The sequence below is a fragment of the Bufo gargarizans genome, chromosome 1 (assembly GCF_014858855.1).
Source record: "Bufo gargarizans isolate SCDJY-AF-19 chromosome 1, ASM1485885v1, whole genome shotgun sequence".
Classification (NCBI taxonomy): domain Eukaryota; kingdom Metazoa; phylum Chordata; class Amphibia; order Anura; family Bufonidae; genus Bufo; species Bufo gargarizans.
In genome coordinates, this window is record NC_058080.1 from 623,766,884 (window position 1) to 623,786,857 (window position 19,974).

The 19,974-nt window shown below is 44.4% G+C and overlaps 1 protein-coding gene across 4 annotated transcripts in view; it reads left to right on the forward strand.

Annotated features, from left to right (window-relative positions):
* Positions 1-19,974, forward strand: part of PJA2 (praja ring finger ubiquitin ligase 2) — a 77,761-nt gene that overhangs the window by 34,913 nt on the left and 22,874 nt on the right. For 2 of the 4 annotated variants that reach the window (XM_044275948.1, XM_044275949.1), the window contains 3 exons: positions 5,541-5,741; positions 11,397-12,429; positions 16,157-16,333. In XM_044275948.1, coding sequence (XP_044131883.1) covers positions 5,543-5,741; positions 11,397-12,429; positions 16,157-16,333 — 1,409 coding nt within the window. In that variant the 5' untranslated portion in view covers positions 5,541-5,542. Of the gene's footprint in view, positions 1-5,540; positions 5,742-6,855; positions 6,917-11,396; positions 12,430-16,156; positions 16,334-19,974 lie in introns of those variants that run through there. The other 2 variants (XM_044275951.1, XM_044275950.1) reach the window with 2 other exon arrangements.

The following is a 19,974-nucleotide window of genomic DNA, read 5'->3' on the forward strand; positions in this document are numbered from 1 at the left end:
GCCCCCATACAGTGTAACGCCTCCTTGTGGCTGCCCCCATACAGTGTAACGCCTCCTTGTGGCTGCCCCCATACAGTGTAACGCCTCCTTGTGGCTGCCCCCATACAGTGTAACGCCTCCTTGTGGCTGCCCCCATACAGTGTAACGCCTCCTTGTGGCTGCCCCCATACAGTGTAACGCCTCCTTGTGGCTGCCCCCATACAGTGTAACGCCTCCTTGTGGCTGCCCCCATACAGTGTAACGCCTCCTTGTGGCTGCCCCCATACAGTGTAACGCCTCCTTGTGGCTGCCCCCATACAGTGTAACGCCTCCTTGTGGCTGCCCCCATACAGTGTAACGCCTCCTTGTGGCTGCCCCCATACAGTGTAACGCCTCCTTGTGGCTGCCGTGTTTTTTTCTTCTAAATGGGCATTTATCGCGATATATATCGTTATCGCGATAAATTTCTTAATATCGTTATCGTGGGAATATTTTTGATATCGTCCAACCCTACGCCGGATCCGGCGTTAATGCAAGTCAATGGGAAAAAGACTGGATCCGGCGTTCAGTCAAAGTGTTCAGGTTTTTTGGCCGGAGGTAAAAATACAACATGCTTCTGAAAAGCCTGATCAGTCAAAAAGACTGAACTGAAGACATCCTGATGCATCCTGAACGGATTACTCTCCATTCAGAATGCGTGGGGATAAAACTGACCAGTTCTTTTCCGGATTTAAGCCCCTAGGACGGAACTCAGCGCCGGAAAAGAAAAACGCTAGTGTGAAAGTACTCTTAAAGGGTTCTCACTGTAGTTGGGTCCTGCATTACTTGGGGAAGACCTTTTCTCTTTATCTTTTGGTAAATCTTTATTTATTGGTAAAAACAAACGGTTTCCGTTTTATAAGATTCACAGGTTTCAGTTTCCTAATTTACATTTGTCTTGTTGTACTCCCCCATAATAATGCCCTCACTGTAATTTGCTGTCCATCAGTTACCTTTAGGAGTAGATACTCAGTGGACTTTATAAGAAGCCCTATCAGTATTTTATAATTGTTTTTTCCCTCCATGTCATTACCCTCACACATACAGTGTGGACTTTTAGACAGGACTTCCTATAAAGGCATACCCCCATCATTTCCATTTTATTTTTTATGATTCTTTCTAAATAAATTGTACCCCTGTAAGATAAAAGGGTTATCCCCCCCCCTTCCAATGCCTGGATTCTCATATAAATTATACTTACCCTGATCCCTGCATGGCCGGTGCTTGTGGGGGTGGGGGGGAGCAGCCAATAACAGCATGCTACAGGCACAAGCCTCACTAGCATCACCTGCAATGTTAGGGAGGCGTGTCCCCGTCGCAGCCCACTATTGGCTGTCCCCCCCCCCCCCCCCCCCCCCAAACCATGCAGGGATCGGGAGCAGCCAGGGTGCGGGGTAAGTATAATCCTATATGAGATGCCCGGGCATTTGAGGGGGGTCATTATAGGGGTTTAATAACACCTTTAATCACCCAGCCAAAGCTATCACTCAGCCATGTCTGTAATTCCCACTGTCATATTTTACATTATTAGCCAGTTCCTCAGTTTTGCTGGTCACCCTTTGGACATTAGTTTACATGCAATTAGAAGTTTTCATGAATTTTTTTTTTTTTGTCTTAACCTTATGAACTATTCTAATCCTCCTTCCATTTCACCCCAGTCCCATTTAAGAAATCTGTTAAAGATAATACAAACGAATCCGTTCTGAATGGATGCAGACAGTTGTATTATCTGAACGGATCAGTCTGTGCAGATCCATGACTGGTCCGCACCAAACGCAAGTGTGAACGTTGCACTGTATGGGGGCAGCCACAAGGAGACGTTGCACTGTATGGGGGCAGCCACAAGGAGACGTTGCACTGTATGGGGGCAGCCACAAGGAGACGTTGCACTGTATGGGGGCAGCCACCAGGAGACGTTGCACTGTATGGGGGCAGCCACCAGGAGACGTTGCACTGTATGGGGGCAGCCACCAGGAGACGTTGCACTGTATGGGGGCAGCCACCAGGAGACGTTGCACTGTATGGGGGCAGCCACCAGGAGACGTTGCACTGTATGGGGGCAGCCACCAGGAGACGTTGCACTGTATGGGGGCAGCCACCAGGAGACGTTGCACTGTATGGGGGCAGCCACCAGGAGACGTTGCACTGTATGGGGGCAGCCACCAGGAGACGTTGCACTGTATGGGGGCAGCCACCAGGAGACGTTGCACTGTATGGGGGCAGCCACCAGGAGACGTTGCACTGTATGGGGGCAGCCACCAGGAGACGTTGCACTGTATGGGGGCAGCCACCAGGAGACGTTGCACTGTATGGGGGCAGCCACCAGGAGACGTTGCACTGTATGGGGGCAGCCACCAGGAGACGTTGCACTGTATGGGGCGACGTACGTTGCACTGTATGGGAGCCACCAGGAGACGTTGCACTGTATGGGGGCAGCCACCAGGAGACGTTGCACTGTATGGGGGCAGCCACCAGGAGACGTTGCACTGTATGGGGGCAGCCACCAGGAGACGTTGCACTGTATGGGGGCAGCCACCAGGAGACGTTGCACTGTATGGGGGCAGCCACCAGGAGACGTTGCACTGTATGGGGGCAGCCACCAGGAGACGTTGCACTGTATGGGGGCAGCCACCAGGAGACGTTGCACTGTATGGGGGCAGCCACCAGGAGACGTTGCACTGTATGGGGGCAGCCACAAGGAGACGTTATAATAAAGTCTTGTGGCCACAGGCCACCATACATGCAGTATACTTTGCGATATACCTTTCCCGCGGCTGCCTCACTTGTGTGCTCTGATTCTGACATCAGATGCCGGTGGGCGGAGATTTGAATATGAGAGCGAGGAGGAAGGAGAGCCGGGGCGGCCGCTGCGGGAAGTAGTAAGTTTATAATTTCGTCACCAGAGCACACTAGTGAGGCAGCCGCAGGAAAAGAGACACCAGAACTCACACAGGGGATCGATTCGCCACATATACAATAGAGCCGGCACTGGTGGGTGATGTCAGATGGTGGGTGGAGACTTGGGGAGGCGGAGCAAGAAGGAGCCAGGCCAGGAAGTAGCGAGAGGAAGTAATGTTACTCAGCGGCACTGCGGCAGCCCTATGCAAGGTGCAGGGGCGGGCGGGCGCACGTTTAGAAGCGGTCAGCGCACAATGTGCGCTGACCGCTTTGACGTCACAAAATACAGCGGTATTTTGGAAACAGCGATATCGACATATCGCCGTTTTTTTAATACCGCGGTATATCGTGATACCGGTATATCGCCCAACCCTAAGTGCAGCTGTGTGGTGCATTTCATTCTGTAGCCATGTCTGATTCTCCTTTTATTTAATTCACACAAACGAAATACCTTTTTTAATATATATATTTCTTACAATACTGCCATCCTCCCCTACCTCTGCCCCAGTGAGTGCCTGCTCAATGAACAGCAAACTCCCTTCCATGTTATCAATTGATTGTCAGTGTTGCTTATTTAGGTCCAGGATCTTGGCTTCCAAATGTGCAGACATTTTATTAATATGCCCCCAGTTGTAGGACTGCATACATTGCACAAGATGGACTGGACAGCATTGCTGATCATGGGACGCATACACTGCCTGTCCAAAAAAAGTGTCACACACTTTAATATTTCGTTGGGCCGCCTTTAGCTTTGATTACGGCATGCATTCGCTGTGGCAATGTTTCGATAAGCTTCTGTAATCCTGGCATTGTCATCTTGGAATATGCCTGTGCCATCAGGGAAGAAAAAATCCATTGATGAATAACCTGGTCATTCAGTATGTTCAGGTAGTCAGCGGACCTCATTCTTGGAGCTCATACTGTTGCTGAACCTAGACATGACCAACTGCAGATCATAGCACTGCCCCCACAGGCTTGTACAGTAGGCACTAGGCATGATGGATGCATCACTTCACCTACTTCTCTTCTTACCCTGATGCGCCCATCACTCTGGAACAGGGTAAATCTGGACTCGTCAGACCATATGACCTTATTCCATTGCTCCAGAGTCCAATCTTTATGCTCCCTAGCAAATTGAAGCCCTTTTCTGGGTTGCCTCACTGATTAGTGGTTTTATTACAGCTACACAGCTGTTCACTCCCAATCCCTTGAGTTCCCTTTGCATTGTGCATGTGGAAATGCTCTTACTTTCACTATTAAACATAGCCCTGAGTTCTACTGTTGTTTCTCTTCAATTTGATGACACCAAACGTGATCGCCTATCAGGATCATTCAGGATTTTTTTCCCACCACATTTCTTCCTCGAATACGATGGATCCCCACTATCCTTCCAGTTTTTAATAATGTGTTGGACAGTTCTTAACCCAATTTTAGTAGTTTCTGCAATCTCCTTAGATGTTTTCTCTGCTTGATGCATGCCAATGATTTGACCCTTCTCAAACAGACTAACATCTTTTCCACAACCACGAGATGTGTCTTTTGACATAGTTGTTTAAGAAATGATAAGCAACTTATTGCACCAGTTGGGGTTAAATAACTTATTGCCAGCTGAAAGATAATCGCCCATGCAGTAATTATCCAATAGGAGGCTCATAACTATTTGCTTAGTTAAATCCAGGTGGCGACTTTTTTTTTTTTTTTGGGACAGGCAGTGTTTACTAATGGGGATAATATGCAATCATAAAACACTAATTGGTACAGATTTATTAAAGTTGCACATAGCAACCAATCAGATTCCTCCTTTCATTTCAGAATTCCTTTGTAAAATTAAAGGGAGTCTGTCACCACATTTTAGCCTGTTAGACCGTTAAAATAGGGTTATGTGATCCAGCCAGAACATAAAAACGGTACCTTTGTGGTAGAAAACGGACTTTTCAATTTGCAGAAAACGAACTTATAAGATTATCTTCTGAGCCCTCTCAAGTGCCCAGGGCGGTCTCTCAATCCTCGGAGCCCAGGCAGGCACCTCCTAAACGGCTGATAACTCCGCCCTCCGTGCGCCTCTGCCCGCCCGTTTACTCCCCTCCCCTGTCCCTTTCCACTGCGGCTGTGCTGTACAAATCGTAGCGGGCGCAATGCGATGCCCTGCCAGGAGAGGAGGTCGCTCATCTCTTGTATTTTCTGTCCTTCTGGATAAGTGGATCTTCTCTGAGTAGAGAGGCTGGAAGGATATTAAGTTACCAGTGAAGGGATATGGTTTTTACTACTTGGCTTGTTTAGTTTAGTATTTATGCTGAAAGTCTTTTTTTAAGTTGCAGTAAAAGAATAAAGTTGCTTTTGGCAAAGTGGATTCTTGACTTGTTTGCTAGTTACTGAAAAGTATATGCCCCATTGAAGTACATTGGAGTAGTCAGAGCTGCCAGATTTACCGTGTGAATGGTGTGCAATGTCTGCAAATGTTCCCTCTCTGACCTAGTGAAGTAAGAAAAATGAAGCAATAATGATCTGCGTCTGTGTTTGGGGCTACAGAATTGTTTGTTTGTAAGGAAAATGCTATTGCATTTATTTTATTTTTTTATCTTCACAAACAGATCTGCTTGATAACTTGGTGATCTTTTTTGCAGGAATGGGTCAGGAATCCTGTAAATCTACCTGGCCTAAACCATCAGGTGGCTACCAGACAATCACAGGGAGGAGATATGGGAGAAGACATGCATATATCAGCTTTCGACCAGCTCTGGAAAGTCCACATCGAACCTCAGCTTCTCAAGGAATAGAAAGCGAAGGGCTGGAGTTGGACAGTGTGCAAATGGAGAATGATTTAAGTGTGTGATATGTTATTCTTTGGTTCTGTATTGTGATCTAGCTAATGACTGAAAAAAATAGTATTTTAGTACTCTGATTACTTATTACTTTATGCTATTTTATGACATTTCATTAAAGGGGTTGTCCAATTACAACATATCCCTTCTCCACAGGATAGAGGGTACACGTCTGATAGACAGGGGAGGTCCAATCCTTAGAATGTAGAACTGTGTCCCCCCAATTGAATGGAGTGGTGGACATGCATGTGCTCTACCACTCCATTCACCTATGTGGGACTGCCGGAGCTGGCTGAGTGCTTGTTCTCTGCCCCATAGAGTGGAGCAGTGGGAACGCATGTGTGTCTGCTGCTCAGTTCACGCAGGAGAACACAGGCCTCCATTCTCAGAATTGGTGGGCTTCCCATCACTTAGATCTCCACCAATTAGACATGTATCCTCTATTTTGTAGATGGGGATAAGTTGTAATGGGACAATCCCTTTTAAGAGGGGTTTTATGCCATAAAGCAAGCATTGGATGTGATCCAGTCTCTAGGAATCCCATGCATGCCAAGAATGGGACCGTTCTAGTCCCTGCCATGCTGTGCTTTGTGTAGCAGCTTTCCATGCTGACGGTTTTCCTGCTATTATCTACTAGGATCGGCTGTTAGGGCAGACTCCAGCTGTTAAGAAACTACATCTCCCAGCATTCATACTTCCTCTGCTCTTCTCAGAACTCGCAGAAATGAATGGAGCATGCTGGGACGTTTAGTTTCACAACAGCTAGAGTGCCGAAGGTTGCTGATCCCTGTGTTAGAGCGATTTTCTCAGCACCTGCTAAAATGAATGGATTTGCACACATGGCAGAGTTCTCCAGAACAAATTCTACTTCTGGTGCAGACTTTGTGTATAGAAGGTGGACTAGTGGAGAGCCCCCTACTATCTATCAGTATAAGTAAATGAATGTAAGGGATCTGTAAGGAGCGGTATTGTTGGTGATTTGCTCTGTGTAATTCAGCCTTTCTTTTTGCTGTTTTTATTATCATTAGAAATATTAGAAAGATTGATTTGACCGCACATGTACTTTTTAATTAGACCTTTTCATTACTGGAGTTTAGTTTTTTTAAAATTTTCACAGCTGGTTTATGATGAAAGCGAACACATTGAAGATTACACTTATGCTTCCATCCTGATGAAAGGCAAGTGGCTTACATAAGAGTCCTCGGTAGTCGCACAACTCCCTGCTCTCTGCTCTGAGCCTAATTTTATATTAGTCCTCTGCAGAGTGAAAGCTTATAAGTTTTGTCAATCCATTTTGTGGCTTGTTCAGTTTTCCTAAAAAAAAAAAAGTTGAGCTGTGCTTTTATTATCAGCTAAACTTAAAGGGGGATGTAGCTAGCACTTTAAAATGTGCTTTTGCTTAAAGGGAACCTGTCGCGGTAAACATGGTGTTTGAGCTGCAGGCTGCACGTTATAGAGCAGGAGGAGCCGAGAGGATTAATAGATAGTTTTGTAGGAAAAGAGTCATAATAACTTTCACTTTACTAATTTATATGCTCATACATATTTATATGTTCATTCTGGGCTTTGATGTCAAGGAGGCGTCCTGTAAGTGATGACAGCCTTCCCTCCATGACTGTGTATACAGAGATAGCTGTCATCACTGATCAAGGACGCCTACAGAATGAGCAGGAATTTAAATGAATGAAACAAAGTTGTACTGAATCTTTTCCCACAAAACTAGTGTGTGTGATGGAGATGGAGATGTGTCAGGTCCATAAATATTGGGACATGGAAACAATTCTAACATTTTTGGATCTGTACACCACCACAATGGATTTGAAATGAAACAAACAAGATGTGCTTTACCTGCAGACTGTCAACTTTAATTTGATGGTATTTACATCCAAATCACGTGAACGGTGCAGGAATTACAACAGTTTGCATATGTGCCTCCACTTGTTAAGGAACCAAAAGTAATGGGACATAATCATAAATCAAACTTTCACTCTTTAATACTTGGTTGCAAATTCTTTGCAGTCAATTACAGCCTCAAGTCTGGAACGCATAGACATCAGCAGACGCTGGGTTTCATCCCTGGTGATGCTCTGCCAGGCCTCTCCTGCAACTGTCTTCAGTTCCTGCTTGTTCTTGGGGCATTTTCCCTTCAGTTTTGTCTTCAGCAAGTGAAATGCATGCTCAATCAGATTCAGGTCCGGTGATTGACTTGGCCATTGCAGAACATTCCACTTCTTTCCCTTAAAAAAAACTCTTTGCTTGATTTTGCAGTATGCTTTGGGTCATTGTACATCTGCACTGTAAAGCGCCGTCCAATGAGCTCTGAAGCATTTGGCTGAATACGAACAGATAATATTGCCCCAAACACTTCAGAATTCATCCTGCTTCTTTTGTCAGCAGTCACATCATCAATAAATACAAGAGAACCAGTTCCATTGGCAGCCATACATGCCCGTGCCATGACACTACCACCACCATGCTTCACTGATGAGCTGGTATGCTTAGGATCATGAGCAGTTCCTTTCCTTCTCCATACTCTTCTCTTCCCATCACTCTGGTACAAGTTGATATTGGTCTCATTTGTCCATAGGATGTTGTTCCAGAACTGTGAAGGCTTTTTTAGATGTCGTTTGGCAAACTCTAATCTGGCCTTCCTGTTTTTGAGCTTCACCAATGGTTTACATCTTGTGGTGAACCCTCTGTATTCTCTCTGGTGAAGTCTTCTCCTCATTGTTGACACACATACACCTACCTCCTGGAGAGTGTTCTTGATCTGGCCAACTGTTGTGAAGGGTGTTTTCTTCACCAGGGAAAGAATTCTTCGGTCATCCACCACAGTTGTTTTCCGTGGTCTTCCAGCTCTTTTGGTGTTGCTGAGCTCACCGGTGCATTCCTTCTTTTTAAGAATGTTCCAAACAGTTGTTTTGGCCAGGCTTAATGTTTTTGCTATCTCTCTGATGGGTTTGTTGTGTTTCTTCAGCCTAATGATGGCTTGCTTCACTGATGGTGACAGCTCTTTGGATCTCATCTTGAGAGTTGATGGCAACAGATTCCAAATGCAAATAGCACACTTGAAATGACCTTTAGACCTTTTATCTGCTCATTGTAATTGGGATAATGAGGGAATAACACACACCTGGCCATGGGACAGCTGAGAAGCCAATTGTCCCATTACTTTTGGTCCCGTAACAAGCGGGAGGTACATATACAAACTGATGTAATCCCTGCACCGTTCACCTGATTTGGATGTAAATACCCTCAAATTAAAGCTGACAGTCTGCAGGTAAAGCACATCTTGTTTGTTTCCTTTCAAATGCATTGTGGTGGTGTATAGAGCCTAATATGTTACAGAGGTTGCACTACATTTTATTTTTTTCTGGGCAGAGTAGAAGTACTTTTTTTTTATAAATAAAAAAAACACAAACTGGGAGGCTTTTTTTCTGGCCATTATTTTATTTTATTTTATTTTTTCTGTCGATGTAGCCGTATGTGGCTCTTTTTTTCTTTTTGAAGGACAAGAGGTTGTTTTATTTAGTACCCACCCAGGCACCCAGCTCAACTTCCAGTAGTGTCCACAGTCCACCTCTTTTAGGAGGCTGCGTACCCCACCACCAGTGTGTTTCCCCTCCTCAATTGTTTCAGACTGGTCTCTAATCCGGCAGCCCACCCAAACTGACTAGTCTTTGCTGGCTGCAGCCTCCTTAGGCTACTTTCACCCTCATGGACGGACCCGTTCAGATAATACAACCGTCTGCATCCATTCAGAACGGATCCGTTTGTATTATCTTTAACATGGCCAAGACTGATCCGTCTTGAACAACATTGAAAGTCAATGGAGGACGGATCTGTTTTCTATTGTGCATTGACTTACATTGTGTGCCAGGACGGATCCGTTTGGCTCAGTTTCATCAGACAAGTAGTGTTTTGGTGTCCACCTCCAAAGTGGAATGATTGAACTGATGCATTCTGAGCGGATCCTTTTCCATTCAGAATGCTTTAGGGCAAAACTGATCGGTTTTGGACCACTTGTGAGAGCCCTGAACGGATCTAACAAATGGAAATCCAAAACACGAGTGTGAAAGTAGCCTTACTAATAATAAAGTTCTCTACTTGCTGCTTACCATTGTGTGTGAATAAGGAGCTTTATTATTAGAGGTGTGTTTCACCAGCAGTATCGCTGTGCTCTTTGTAGTTCTCCTTATATGTTTTAATATGCATGAGACTTTTTTTTTCAAAGTCTAAAATCTCTTGTACAGGCATCTATGACAATCACTTACCGTAAGTGACATTTTCTCTAATCTGGGAAGATGAGTTTTTGAGTCCTTGGTTTATAGTAAACCCACGTCAATCAAGTTCTGCCCTTTCTTCCCACACAAACATTTGTTCATGGGAAACTAAGTTTTACATTTTTACAATGAAAAATGTTTACTCTCCTACTGCCCTGCATGTTATTGTGTTGTGCATTAATCTGGCTGATGTTGGATAAGTACATGGACAGTTCAGTGTCATGTATTGCTATTTTTCATATTATGGGTATAGAATCGTTTTTCATCTTGACATATAGCCCCCCACAAGAGAAGTGGAAGAGTGGCCTGATCATGTAGTAAAGAAAGAAGTATATAGATCAGGCATGGCCATCCTGCAGCTCTCCAGCTGTTGTAAAACTACAGCTCCCACCATGCCCTGGTGTAGGCTGCTAGCCGTAGGCAGTCTGGGCATGCTGGGAGTTGTAGTTTTGCAACAGCTGGAGAGCCTCATCCCCTCCAGCCAGCGCTCGGCTATTTTCGGCGCTCCTATAAGAATTAAACTCTAGAAGCAATGAGGGCGTTGCGTTATGCCTAGAGCAGGGATCAACAACCTCCGGCTTTTCTGAAACTCCAACTCCCAGAATCCTCCTTTCACTTATTTGGCAGTTGCAAGAACAGATTAGCTAGTGTGCATGCTGAGTTGTAGTTTCACAAAAGCTGAAGTGCTCTCTCTGCAACTACCTCGCCCTCTCCACTTTGACAGGGCCAGGTCATGTTTTCATAAATGAAGACTGAAATCTATGGCAGCTCTGAGCTGTTATAGATTTCTGGTTAGGCGTACAGACTCCTGGAGGATGTGCCTAATTTATGATGAGGTGTATGCCTTGTCATAAATTGGGCACATCCTCCGGAAGTGCGGGGGATGTCAAGGCAGGTGCTGAAAGCACCAGTCTTGATAAAGCTCCCCCTTAGGGTGTGGACCTATTCATTCTCTATGGGGCCACACTATGTGCTCTCCGCATTTCCGGAGCACACAAAAAAATAGAACATGTCCTATTCTTGTCTGGAATTGCGGACAAGAATAGGCAGTTCTATGGGGGGGGGGGGGGGGGGGAGCGGGTGTATTGCGGATGCGGAATACACCACGGACGTGTGAATGGACCCTTCGTGTAAGAAGGGAGCAAAGTTCTGCACTCCAGCTGCTGTGAAACTATTGCCTATTCTTAGAACTCCCATAGAAGTTAGAAAAAGGATTCTGGGAGTTGTAGTTACTGAACAGCTGGAGTGCCGGAAGTTGCTGATCCCTGCTCTATATGATTGTGATGTAGTCAACCATACAGTGACTGTACAAACCTATGCCATCTTTCTGCAAATTCCTAGACTAATTTTACATTTTTTTTTTTTTTTGTTTTAGTTTCCAAGGAAAGCCTTGACTCGTCACTTATCAGCCTTGGTAGTGTTTTAAGCGCTGATTTGAAGGAAGATGGTAGAACATCGGATGCTAATGGTAGTTTGCCCGTGTTTACTGAAGCTGAGCAAAATGCTATTTCCCCTTTTCCAGTGTCGAAGCATATACCAAGATGTCAGACTCAAAGTAATACCACTGACTGTGTGGAAAGCCGAAGAAGCTTCATCAAGCATGCTTCAGTGGATCATCACCAGCACTCCCCTCAAAATGCTATTTCATTTGTGAATATTGACTCTTTCGAGCCAGACAGCAGTGAAGGGGAGGATGGTACTGGCTTATATGATGATGAAGATGGAAATCAGGACACTGGAAAACACAGAAAAACTGTAAATTGCATGCTTCCAGGTTTCCATAATGACCCTTATAGTGTAGTGTCAGACGTTTCTGGCCGAAATCCTAAATGCCTAAAAGACAGTTTATCTCAGGGAAAATCTGCTTCCTTAGCCAAAAACTCCAATATAGACATGTTCACAACCCCATGGAGCTTGTCAGCAAGCTCTGTGTCAGAGGATGAAGCCACCCGAGTTAATGGCTCGATTCTGTGCGATATGCAGCAAAAGCAAGAAGGTCCTGAGCTGGCCATTAGGAGCAGTTTGTCTGAGTGCAATGAAATGAATACAGGCGGCAATAAAACTGACCTCACAAATGAACCCGTTGTTAGACCTAAAATTAGAAAACAGGTTCCCGCAAGTTCTTCAAAGAAAGACCAGTTGATGTCAGAAGAAACTAGAAAGGAGGCCAAAAGCTCTAGAAGGGGAATCCGCGAAACACAAGCTAAGGTAGAAAAGAACAGCAAGGATGGAAAGGCTGTCGGCATTAAAGAATCTAACACCGCAAGCTTGGAAGGTGCCCCGGAGAAAGGTGGTAATGAGGATTGTATAACGCCGCAAGACGAGAAGTTGGTGCTGGACGATACATTCTGGGATGACTTTGAAGTCTATGGGATGAAGCTTTCTGATTGCCCAAAGGATGATGACAGGTATGTTTTAATGCCAAGCAAACAGCGTGTGCTACAAAGCTGATATAGAAATGTATGTTTGCAAGAACGGGTACTAAAGCTTTACCGTGCCCGTATGAACATGCAGGTTCCATGTTGGGCTTGAATAGGACTGGGCTGCCGTAAATGGTCAGGATTGGCTTTCACTGTTATTGTATTCCATTGCTAATAAATCAAAAAGTAAAGGTAGAACATGTGATAAAGATTTTCAAAAAAATGTGTTACTAGAGTAAAGAGGATAACTGCTTAAAGAGAACCTGTCACCATGAAAATGCAGTGCAATCTGCAGGCAGTGTGTTACAGAGCAGGAGGAGGGGGGTAGATATAGTTTTACAGGAATAGATTCATTAAATGTTCTAATAGATCTCTGCTCGTGCTGAGCTCACTCGCCATTGGAGCCGTTTTCTCAATGATTGGTGGTTATCTGTTTGCTCAGTTGGTCACAGAGTAGGGCTACTTTCTGTTCTATAAGGCCATTGTCACATGAGCATGTTAGGTCCAGGAACATTCACAGTACAAACTCGCTGCATCATTTCGACTTAGGCCAGACATACAAGTGAGTTTAATGCGAGAATATGTGACAGTGTGAGGTCCCTTTTAGACTTCCACTCTGACAGGATCGCACAAATGTATAATGCTGTATGACCCTGAGAGTCCTGGAATCTATTGGAGTACTTTTATTTGAACTGTGTGAGGGCTTTGTTTTTTCGGGATAACTTTTAATTTTCATGGGTATGATTTTGGGGTATATAACGCTTTTTCTGATCACTTTTTAATTCTGTTTCTTTGGTGATGAATTGTCAAACAGCATTTCTGGCTAGTTTTTTTTTTTTTTAGTTTTTTTGCGGGATACATTACATGATAGTTGTGTAGTACAGGTTGTTACAGATGTAGAGATTTCAAATAAATATGTGAAGGGGTCCTTATTTATGCTATTGAAAAGGCAATTTTTTTAATTTGGAGACTTAATTGAATAGCTTTTTACTTGCTATATTGCACTGTACTGCTTAAGCAGTCCAGTGTATTATGCTGTCAATACAATACTGACAGTCACTATCAGGCTGCAACAGAGAGACACAACCTGAAAGGCAAACACTGCAGGCAGACCTTTTGACCCGGCGCCCAAGATCACATTTGCGGTGATGCCAATGCCTGAGAGAGGGAGCCCTCCCTTCTAAACCATTTAGAAGGCTATTGACTGTGGTATCTAAGGGGTTAAATGGCCTGGATCAGTGCTTCTGTCTATCCAGGCCGCTAGAGCAGGAGCCCTGCAGCGTGAAATGCTGAACTAGGCTGCCATAAAATTGCGGCATAGCCTAAGGCCAGTTGGTGACCACCTTAAAAAGGTGTACTGCGGTCATTAACAGGTTAAATCAAGAAGGATCAGCTTTTCCCTGGGTATTCCTACCTCAACCCCCCCAACCTAAACACTTACTAATCCTAGCTATATTCCATCACTTACTGTCATAGTCAGCCCCTTTTTAATCTGTTTGTCTTTGAAGAGCCACTAGTGTGATACATATAGCAATTTCCTGCACCATTAGGCCTCTTTCACACAACCGTATGGCTTTTTCAGTATTTTGCGGTCCATTTTTCACGGATCCGTTCCGTTTTTTGCTTCCGTTGTGTTTCTGTTCCATTTTTTTCGTTCTGTTTTTCCTTATGGCATATACAGTAATTACATTAAAAAAAATTGGGCTGTGCATAAAATTTTCAATAGATGGTTCCGCAAAAACGGAACGGATAAGGAAGACATACGGATGCATTTCTGTATGTGTTCAGTTTTTTTGCGGACCCATTGACTTGAATGGAGCCACGGAACGTGATTTGCGGGCAATGGTAGGACATGTTCTATCTTTCAACAGAAATGCGGAAACAGAATTAGTACATTAGTACATTCAGAAAAAATATTTTTCAACAGATCTCCATTCCTCATCAGACGTCAGATCAGACCTCCAAATGAGAACCTGATTGCTTATCTGACCTCAGATCAGGCCCCCCATTGCTTATCTGACCTCAGATCAGGCCCCCCATTGCTTATCTGACCTCAGATCAGGCCCCCCATTGCTTATCTGACCTCAGGTCAGGCCCCCCATTGCTCATCGGACCTCAGGTCAGGCCATCCATTGCTCATCGGACCTCAGGTCAGGCCCCCCATTGCTCATCGGACCTCAGGTCAGGCCCCCCATTGCTCATCGGACCTCAGGTCAGGCCCCCCATTGCTCATCGGACCTCAGGTCAGGCCCCCCATTGCTCATCGGACCTCAGGTCAGGCCCCCCATTGCTCATCGGACCTCAGGTCAGGCCCCCCATTGCTCATCGGACCTCAGGTCAGGCCCCCCATTGCTCATCGGACCTCAGGTCAGGCCCCCCATTGCTCATCGGACCTCAGGTCAGGCCCCCCATTGCTCATCGGACCTCAGGTCAGGCCCCCCATTGCTCATCGGACCTCAGGTCAGGCCCCCCATTGCTCATCGGACCTCAGGTCAGGCCCCCCATTGCTCATCGGACCTCAGGTCAGGCCCCCCATTGCTCATCGGACCTCAGGTCAGGCCCCCCATTGCTCATCGGACCTCAGGTCAGACATGAATTAATTGAACTTGTCTCTCCTGCTCCAGACGGTGCCACCTCTCGCAGATACTGCATGCTCTTCCTGCACTTACTGCTCCCTGGTCTGCTGGCGCTGTGTTGTTACTTGATGTAATAGTACACGCTTGTGCTGTGCGATGTCAGGTCACAAAGTGCGCAGTGCCGGCAGGAGAACCCTAGGGAGCAGTGAGCACAGCCAGCCAAGGAGTGCTGTATTCGCCTACTGTGTACTGGTAAGCTTTTCCATAATGGAAATGCACACTAGTATTCGCTTCATAACACTCACACTGCCATTTCCCCCCACTTATGAAGTGGGAAATACGTGTGTGTGTATAAATATTTTAAAAAGCATCACTGATTTGCAGACCTCCCGCAAAGTATATTAAAATTAAAGGGCTTCTTTCACCCCACTAACTTTTTTTTCTGCGATATATCTATACATTATGTTAATAATTTTCGTTCAGTAGTTAATGCAAAAAACATACTTTTATAATATGCAAATTACCTGTCTACCAGCAAGTAGGGCGGCTACTTGCTGGTAGCTGCCGCAAAAAAACGCCCCTCCTCCTGTTGATTGACAGGGCCAGCAGCGATCTCCTCCTTCAGCTGGCCCTGTCTGCATTTCAAAAATCGCGCGCCTATCTTGATTGTCTCTGAGAGAAGGAGGCTCGTCTCCTCAGCACTCGCCGATGACGTCTTCTCTTTCGGTGACGTCATCGGCGCAGGCGCACTGAGGGAGTGCTGAGGAGGCGAGCCTCCTTCTCTCAGAGCGCCTGCGCCGAATCAAGAGAGGCACGCGATTTTTGAAATGCAGACAGAGCCAGCCGGAGGAGGCGTTCGCTGCTGGCCCTGTCAATGAACAGGAGGAGGGGGCGGTTTTTTGCTGGTAGACAGGTAATTTGCGTATTATAAAAGTACGTTTTTTGCATTATCTACTGAACGAAAATGATTAATAACATAATGTATAGATATATCGCAGTATAGGGATTATAAGTACCCCCCAAAAAATGAGTTTAATGGGGTGACAGAAGCCCTTTAAAGTTATCAGATTAGTGGAAAGAATTTGGCTAAAGCATTATTTTGTAAAATGTAAAATATTTTGTAAAACTCTTTCTCTCAGCTCATACTGCAGCGATGGGGAATGGTCTACGTGTTTACCTTCCTATTTCTCTCGTGATAAAGACCATTCCTCTAGTGATGAGAGCTGGGAGACTTTGCCTGGAAAAGAAGAGCACGAGGTCCAGAGCAATAGCAGCAGTATAGAAGATGAAAACTCTGAGTTTTGCTTCCAAGTTGAGTAAGTGTTCTTTGTTTTATCACAAGCTAATCATTTCATGTTGGCCTTTGCTAAAAGCTGACACTTTGATGAATTCATAAGCATTAATGTAGTGGTAATTTTTAGATTAATTGTGAAATGTTTTTCTTTGTTAGACACGTGCCTCAGTTGTGAAAAAATTCAGCTCGACTTCATGCAAAATGATAGTATATTAGTAAATTAGTAGTTAAATCATTTGCTATTTATTTTATTAAAAACGGTCTGCCCATAAGGCTGTCTGCCCATCATATGGCCATCTGTCTGGTGTGAAATAATTGTTCCATACACAACTTAATGAGCTGACAGTGTCCGGGAAGGAAGATACGTGATCATCCCATGTAGTCCTGTTTGGCTTCAGATGACACAAGGTGGAGAGTAAACATGGACTTTTGTTCATGTTAGCACTACCTTATCAGTAAGAAAGCATAGTTTCTCACAGATTCTTCCAGAAAACGAGTTAGAGACCTCTCACATGCAGCGGCTACAGTGCGATTCAGAGATGGGTCAGCGTCGCCTGCCAATGAGACTTCTGTTTGGTAGTGACTGCACTTTTTTTTTATTTTATTTTTTTATATTGATTCCTATTTTCTTAGTAGAAAACATTGACCCTTGGCATGTGCCTGCATTGTGTCCGCATTTCAGCTGTGGCATCCGTTTCGTTTATCTTAATAGAGCTTGCAGATAATCAGGAGTTTGCTGCCCCATTTACATGAATGGAAGTGATTTTCAGTAAGGGAAATTTCTGCAATAAAATCAGCAGCGTGTGAAGACCCCTAGAAAATGAGCAGTGTCCTATCTTCTCGCTACTCTGCACTTAATTTGTCTTTTTATTGACCCCCAAGACCTGGCCATTTAATCCCTCAGATGTGAAATGTAGTGCTCCCTGGTTGCTCTTTGTTAATGGATGAGCAGTTGTGTTTATTTTAAAGGGTAACTGTCATTATTTTTTTTAAAGTAATTTGAATGGTCTAAGTTTACCTTAGTTCCCTAGTTAATACTTTTGTATAGGTATTGAATTACCTAGTAATTACAGCATGTTCTTTCCTCCACCAGGCATTTCAGTGATGCGGCTTAAACAGCGTTGCTAGGTGTCCTCCGTCTTCTATCTTCTATATACAGAAGACTGAGGACGTAGTAGTGGGCAGGCCCAAACGCTGCATGCTCGCTCCTGTCGGACTGAGATAGTGCCGATATTTGCGATAAAAATTAGCGATTAGAATATTTGCGATTAACTACTCTGTGGGAAGAGGGCGCAATTAAGTCGGGAGAAAGCCGATTGGTTGGGGTGAGGCTGCGTGTTCCTGAGATGAGCCGAATTAATTCTGGGTTGTTAGGGAGGGAGGCCTTAGCCTCAGGTTAAAGGGATTCTGTCACCTCGTTTTAGGTTATAGAACGGCTAGATCACCGCTAGCATGTCCGCAATATACCAAATGATTTTAGAGATATGTAAAAGATATGTGAAAATAAAAGGACACAGCCCTATAGGACGGGTATATTGCAGACATGCTAGTGGCGATCTAGCCGTGCATGTCCATGGCTCTATAACGTAAAACGAGGTGACAGAATCCCTTTAAGGGCATCGGCGGCCATCTTGAGAAGATAGTGAGAAAGAAGTCTTGTGAGGAGCGGTTGCTATGGACAGAATCTTATTAAAAAAAAGTGGTATGTGAACACAATAATTAGCGATTATGGATTATCACCACAGCAGCAATAACGTATATGAAAATTACATTTTGAGTGAAAATATGAGTTATCCTTTAAAGCCATACTGGGTACAGGAGAGAAATGAAGGAAACAGTGGTTATTTTTAATTTTAACTTGGGTACAACCAATGGCAAGGTCCATCACCCTATTCTGGCTGGTGAGGCCCCAGTAGAATCTCCTATTTGAATCTCCTATCTCCCATTAGTGTTCTTGTGAAATTACAATTTCTACACATTTTCATAAGCATCAATGTTGTTTACTTTTAAGAATTCATCTAAACCCTTTTTAAAACTGTCCACTGTTCCTGCTGTGACCACATCCTGAGAGTCTATTCCACAGCTTCACCGTTCTTACAGTAAAGAAGCTTTGCCACTTCCAGTGACTGAACTTTTTCTTCTCCAATCGGAGGCAGTGCCCCTTGTCTATTGAGGGCATTTTACATGGAACAGTTTTTCACAGTATTTTTTTTCTGTGGCCCATTTATATATTTTTATAGAATAATCATGTCCCCCTTAGACATCTCTTCTCAAGACTAAATAAATGTAATTATTTTAATATTTCATGATTTATTCTGATCCAGAATTACAAAAAAAATTATAAATATATATATATATATATATATATATATATATATATATATATATATATATATATATATATATATATAAAAATCGGACAGCACTCCAAACGGTTTCTTCAGTAAAACAGGTAGTGTTTATTCACCCATATGGTGGCAGCAAAAAAGCGACGTTTCGGCTCTACATGAGCCTTTCTCATGTAGAGCCAAAACGTCGCTTTTTTGCTGCCACCATATGGGTGAATAAACACTACCTGTTTTACTGAATAAACCGTTTGGAGTGCTGTCCGATAGATATATATATATATATATATATATATATATATATATATATATATATATATTTTATTTTTTATTTTTCTCTCTATTGTCTACAAGTGGGTAAGCTCCAGTTACCGTACTTGGACTGTGCACCCGCTTTTGTTTTTTCAAAGGTGGTGCTGCCGGTAATTTTTTCCTAATTGCGATAACTATTTGCGATGCGATATTTAAAGGAATTGTGCTAGAGGTCTATTTGCTTGGATTTTCCCGTATGAACCGCTGATGCCGCCACAGGAGCCCCTGCCGTGACCCGTCGCCCAGCTACCGTATTTTTTGCTTTTAAGACGCATCTGATTATAAGACGTACCTAGGTTTTTGAGGAGGAAAATAAGAAAACTTTTTTTTTTTAACTAATGGTGGTCTGGGTATGACATTGTTATGGGGGACCTGTGGGTGACGCACTGTTATGGGGGACCCGTGGGTGACGCACTGTTATGGGGGACCCGTGGGTGACGCACTGTTATGGGGGACCCGTGGGTGACGCACTGTTATGGGGGACCCGTGGGTGACGCACTGTTATGGGGGACCCGTGGGTGACGCACTGTTATGGGGGACCCGTGGGTGACGCACTGTTATGGGGGACCCGTGGGTGACGCACATATAGCATATTATGCTTATCCCCCTCATGGCCGTATGTGTCACAGCATTACTTTATTAATGTCCCCTCGTGTGTCCTAAACCGCGCACATAACTGTCATTTGTATGCAAAATCTTTCTTTACTGCTGAAACAATCGCTCTCCTATTGACAAACTCCTATTGAAACTCCTATTGATAAAATTACCAGCCTCTGTACAGAGGCTGGTGATTTTTATCAATAGGAGAGCGATTGTTTCAGCAGTAAAAGACTGCCACCAGCCCCTCCCCCCTCCCCGCACTGTAACTGATGTATCGCCGGCCACGCTGTGCAGCATTGCGGTCGGCGATACATCAGTGTCAGCCATGTAAAAAGTCAACCATCGCTTTATGAGACGCACTGCCATTTTCCCCCCAAAAGTGGAAAAAAGTGTGTCTTATAAAGCA